The following is a 5,641-nucleotide window of genomic DNA, read 5'->3' on the forward strand; positions in this document are numbered from 1 at the left end:
TGAAACTGATGTAGTTCATGCAAAAGCTCTTCCGGATACAAGAATAACAAAGGCCGTGCATTCACACTAGATCTGTAACTAATATTTCATTTCAAATTTTGATAACTTGTGCATTACAAATTAACTGAGCGGTACTAAATAAAATCTCTTATTTATAATTAAAACAGATCCGAAATCTGTCGTAATAGGCCTGGTATAAACATTTAATTTAAGTATTTAATAAGTATACGGCAATGCCACTTTTTTCCAGTGTAAATACAAATAAAGCTTTTTACATTTTTCTATAGCAACAGGAAAGTAAAAACACAAATAACACAAATCCTGAATGTTTATTTTAAGGAGTTAGGTACTAAGTGTGTCTGCAAAACTTCAAAGTTCACAAAACAGAATTAAGTTATATTATTTAGTGGAGCAACATTTCTAAGAATTTTGTAAGTCTTTTATTGACAATACATGTACTCTGTTGTCGTGAGTTTACTTGTATTTGCCACTGTAAGCTGATGGTAGGAATAACAAAACAATATAAACTCACGGCCTACATATATATCCAGCTAGGAAAGCCGTGATAATTAATGCAAGTTAGAAAAATAAATGGATATGACTCGTATAATATGACAAATAATGTGTCTAATGATCAAAATGGGTCATTGTTTTGTCCAAAATATAATAGTTTGGATCATTCCTCCAGATTAAAGTCCTCTTTAAATTAATGTAACATAAGACAATCATGTATAAATAATTGTGAACAGAAAGTGAAACACAGTTCTTGGCATTACTCATAAAACATAAACACTTTTGTAGTCTGTAAAATGTATAGTCAACTACTGTGCTGTTAAGATTTAAGTTGTACTATACAGTTAACAAGAACCCTAAACGTAGTGTTTGTTAAAAAAGATGTACATCTGGAGGAACAATGCTTTAACACAGATGACTCTATTATCCTGGTGGCCAACTCATTTTCCTTCCTCCTAGCACATGTAGATGGAGATGGTAAACATTCTTGCCTCCATCTGCCCCGTCGTTAATAACTATTCTGTAACCATTAGTGATGCCTTCCTCTTTGGCAACTTTTGTAGCAACCCACATCATGTGACCAAGTAACTGAAGTTATAATACAAAATCATTGTATAAGGTGGAGGGTCCTGTTTGATAAAGCGGGTCGAAAGGTGTGGCATTAGTCGCTTAGCTAATGCTTAATTTTATTCCGTGACATAAATGGGAACGAAAAACATCATTGGGTAAGAATTTTTATGAAATGACAGAGAATTTTTGAACGGCTGTCCGCTGAATGACACGTGACTTTGACACCTTATTTATAACCCAGCGTGTCGTATTTGAACAGTCGTAAATATGGTACCTGGTAATTTATAACACGCGTTAAAATACGTTGTCTACGCCAGGTACGCTGTTTGTGAAAAAATGATATTATAAGTTTATATTGATGAATTTATTTGACCTAATATAGACAGCGCAAAGGAGTCAGAGGAACTTTCTAATGAGTTTGTATCCTCTTTCTACTAGAATTAAATCTACCTGTAGGATAAAAAATATTCAATGTACATCATATCGCATATCTTTACCACAGAACTGTTAAAGCAATTGCTAATTTGTCAAAACTTGAGACCCCTTACAAACATGACTTGCTATGGTAAGTATAACTTCATCATTTATAGGCTTATGCTCATTTGTATCTTAACAATTCAGCGTAAACGATATGAGTAAGACTTTGTACACTAGTCTGTAAGAGTCATCATGTATTTAGGTTAGATAATTTCAAAACTAAACTGCCATACTAATTAAAAAGGGAATATTAATTAATTGGGAATTGGTCCTACCGATTTTCGTGGCGACGAAAATCGGGATCGATCCCTCTACTGTAACATGCGATATACCGAATGAGATATATACTATCGAATTACAAAATGTGTACTTCCGGCCCGTGCACAGAGCGTCTGACTTCGGATTTTTTGGAAGAATACGCCTTTTCCTTGTGCCTAATAAGCGTCCACATAACTTGTCCGAACCGCAACGTCTTGCACATCAGTACAAATATGGGCAGTGTTGTTTTTATTCCAAAATCTACCTTTAAATAGATAGGGAATCGATCCTGCGCGAAGCGACGAAAATCGGGATCGATCCCTCTACGGTAACATGCGATATACCGAATGAGATATTTACTGTCGACTTGAAAAATGTGTATTTCGGCCCGTGCCGTCATTAGACAGTTCTTTTCAAGTTGAAGTCGGATCGATTCCTGATTGAGACAGTGCCTTAGTACATATTAATTAAACATGTTAGATCATTACTTTTTTCTGTACATGGATCTTAATAGCTCCACCCCTGCGAGTTTAAAGAAAATAAAAGTTCAGTATTTTAATAGTGTTAAGGCATGCAGGACTACAAAACATCAGCCGATTAAAAGATGACGACGTATTATGACATTTGATTGATCTATTTGACTATTTTGAAAGACACTTATCACTGCCAAACTTAATTACGAACAAGACCCTCTCCAAGATTTGAAAACAAAAATGCTGTATGACCTGAAATTTCCTATTCCGGTGTTTAAATATCTCGAAAAAGTCTTAACAACGATATGTTGGTACTATAACATTCCCGCCTAAGTCGTTTTGTCGATGGTTCTATTCAATTATATAGCTCTAAATCAATTAATAATTTTGTTACAGAAATAAGGATCGTACCTGTTGGTCTGTCTCGGCAGCATCTTCCAGCTTCCTCAACTCTTTTACCGAGATGACCAGGAAGTGATGAGGAGCTTGCGGATGAATATCTTTTATCACTACACACTAAAATGACACAAATGATTAAGTGATTTAGTATCATTTTGAAAAATAGGTTTGCGGCTATTCAAGAAGAAGGTTAACCATGCTAAATTTCTATTACGAACTTGTCAATTTTTCATTCTGGACAGTACCATTAACTGTTAAGAGATGTGCTTACCAAAATATACTGACTGAATGGCGAATAGTACACTGTAAAGGTATAATCAGTAATGTCCAGCATAATAGATATTAAGAATGGTTAAGTTCAGACAAAACCAATGTCTATTCTGAAGAATTTGTTAGAAAGTGGGCTGGCATGTAAAACTGACTGGTTCTACTTTAAAAAACACTGTGCATTTTGGATATTGATTACCAATAAGTCTTTATTGCACATACATGTACTGTTTTCAATATTCTAAGAATTGGTCTAATGGCTTTAGGAATTTTAATTACATTTTTTTAGACTTTTAAAAAAAATATCAAGAGCTGTATGCAAAACAAATTTGTCCTAATAATGGCCTGTCGGAGATTACTAATTGTGTGGTTTCAGTCGAAAGTAAGCTTCGACCTCGACCTTTAACCTAATAATAATATATATCGTTTTCATGGAGTATGATGGCCAAAAATTCTATTATTCTAAATTAATTCAAAATCAATCGTTCTATTGAACATTCACCATTGACCTTGAACAACGTTCTTCTTTTATCAGAATTTGTTACAGTTTCAAGGTCACTGTGACCTTGACCTACTACCTACTTATCCAAAACCAATAAAAATCATCTACCGAACACAGGCAATGATCCCCTGTAAATTGACTATTATAGCCCCAAGCATTATGTATTCATCAAGCAGAAACCATGTGCAGTCTGAATGTCAATGTAACCTTAATTGATGCAGTTCTTCAAAAATAAATCCGAAAGTGAAATCTGACCGGCCGACCGACATGAGCAAACAAGAATACATCCACAGTTCTCCGAAGACAGGCATAAACAGTCATCCTGTACTTCTATCATTATGTTTAATCAAAATTCAGTAAATTAATCTTTATATCTTATATTTTTATTTCTTAAATTTAGTACCCTAATTTCTAAAAATCAACTAAAACAGTAAAACATTCTTACATGACTTCAATAAGCACAACAAAACAATTTTCTAGCACAACTATTATATAGAATTTTTTACAATGCTGTACCAACATACGTACAAAACAAAGCGTATGAAGAATAATAAAGCATATGAATAATGGAGAGATTGAAATAAATTTGACAGATCGTGAAAACTAATGTCAAAATTTAACACACGGAAGATGTCTCATGACCATATTAATTTGTGACTTCTACCGTCCAGATCAATTTTCTTGAAAAAACTATTTTTTATATTGTAGCTTACAACTCATATCAATTGAAACAATAAAAGAACTGCCTGTTGACTTACTGTACTTTTCTCTCTCCATTGCTATTGTCCAATCACCTAACACTAATATGGGCGATTCACAACGTTTGAACTAAACAAAATAGATCCCTAATTTTAACATATATTGATAAAATAATTTTAATACCTATTATGCGTTACAATAATGCTAAAATCCTTCCCCCCTCCCCCACCCCCAATCATTACGTGTCCTTAAAACAAACGAAAATATGAATCAACGGAAAAACATAAGATAAGTTGGAATACAATGAATTAATGTAAAAAATAAACACTTTATGAAAATGCTTATTCCACGTACAATGCGTCATGCAAAGAAATTATATTTTACCTGTTCGTCTTCGTGTGGGAATGTAGCGGGTATTTCTTTCCGCGCAATTCTGTCAAAAATTGTATCATCCACTTCGTCTGCCATTTTGATTGATTTACAACGAATGATCTAAAGTACCGGGCATATTCTTTTCTTTTACTCTGCTTTTAACTTTGTGTTTTACCTGTTTGTCACACACGAATTTAGATAAACACGCTTACGACAGTTGTAATAGAAAATTCAGTGACCCAATCTTCATACACAATAGGTGGACCGGTGGTCTAGTGGTAACACGATTGACTGCCAATCCAGAGGTCCGGGGTTCGAATCCCAGTCCAGGCAATGGAAATTTCTGAGATGCTCTTGAGTGTCTCCCACCTAAGTAAGAGGCCTGTACTGGTTCTTCCCAGGAAAGACGGCTTCGCTTGTATCGGTGATATATACCGGACACGTTAAAGAACCAGACTGTCTATTCGCAAATAGCTAGGCTAAGTTACCCGAACAGGCTTATAACTAAAAATAATTTCTCTATATCTGTTATTGGGGCTTTATCTCACTCTGTCCCTCTGATCAGATCGCTCTGTGTCTGTATGGTAGAGGATGAATTTCTCGCCCTGTGTGGCTGCGTTTGGTATATGTAAAGTGACTTTGAACGTGTTTATCATGAAAACGGCGCTATATAAATCTGGTATAATGATAATATAATAATAATAATAATAGTAATATTTTTTCATTTGAACCAAACATACGGCTTTATTAAACAAATTAGCGATCAAACAGTGGGTCTTGTATATTTTGATACTTTCTACCCAATATTGAACCTATATCTCTTTATTTTTCCCCAGTCAATATTGGATTATATATCCTTAGAGTTTTTTGTTCAACAATTGTCTTTCATCTCTTGAAATATTTTCATATCAGATCTCCTCATATTGGAACTGTGTATTTTCAAAAAACAATTCTGTTTCAGTTTTGACATGTATCTTTGGAAACAGTTTCTGCCCGATAGTGGACCTTTATTTTTTAAGATATTGTGTGTTTAATTTTGTTCATATATCTCGTGAAATATTTTCTGTCAAATGTTAGAACATCTACTGTACATTAGAAGAACCGTAACTTG

At 34.1% G+C, this 5,641-nt stretch overlaps 1 protein-coding gene across 1 annotated transcript; it reads right to left on the reverse strand.

Moving 5' to 3' along the window:
* Window positions 1-242: 242 nt before the first annotated feature.
* Window positions 243-4,626, reverse strand: LOC128546893 (adenosine 5'-monophosphoramidase HINT1-like). Its single transcript, XM_053518296.1, has 3 exons — window positions 4,543-4,626; window positions 2,703-2,807; window positions 243-1,101 (listed from the first exon to the last, which is right to left on the reverse strand). Exons 1-3 carry the CDS (start codon window positions 4,624-4,626, stop codon window positions 937-939), a joined length of 354 nt encoding a protein of 117 aa, XP_053374271.1. The 3' UTR covers window positions 243-936.
* Window positions 4,627-5,641: the final 1,015 nt, after the last annotated feature.

This window comes from Mercenaria mercenaria, chromosome 11 (assembly GCF_021730395.1).
Source record: "Mercenaria mercenaria strain notata chromosome 11, MADL_Memer_1, whole genome shotgun sequence".
Classification (NCBI taxonomy): domain Eukaryota; kingdom Metazoa; phylum Mollusca; class Bivalvia; order Venerida; family Veneridae; genus Mercenaria; species Mercenaria mercenaria.

Excerpts from the sequence above, each read along its gene's own strand:
- LOC128546893 (XM_053518296.1), bottom strand. The coding sequence starts at position 4,626 with ATGGCAGACGAAGTGGATGATACAATTTTTGACAGAATTGCGCGGAAA. Across the intron at positions 2,808-4,542 it reads TCCCACACGAAGACGAACAG|TGTGTAGTGATAAAAGATAT; the intron begins GTAAAATATAAT and ends GTGTCATTTTAG. Across the intron at positions 1,102-2,702 it reads CTGCCGAGACAGACCAACAG|TTACTTGGTCACATGATGTG; the intron begins GTACGATCCTTA and ends TTATAACTTCAG.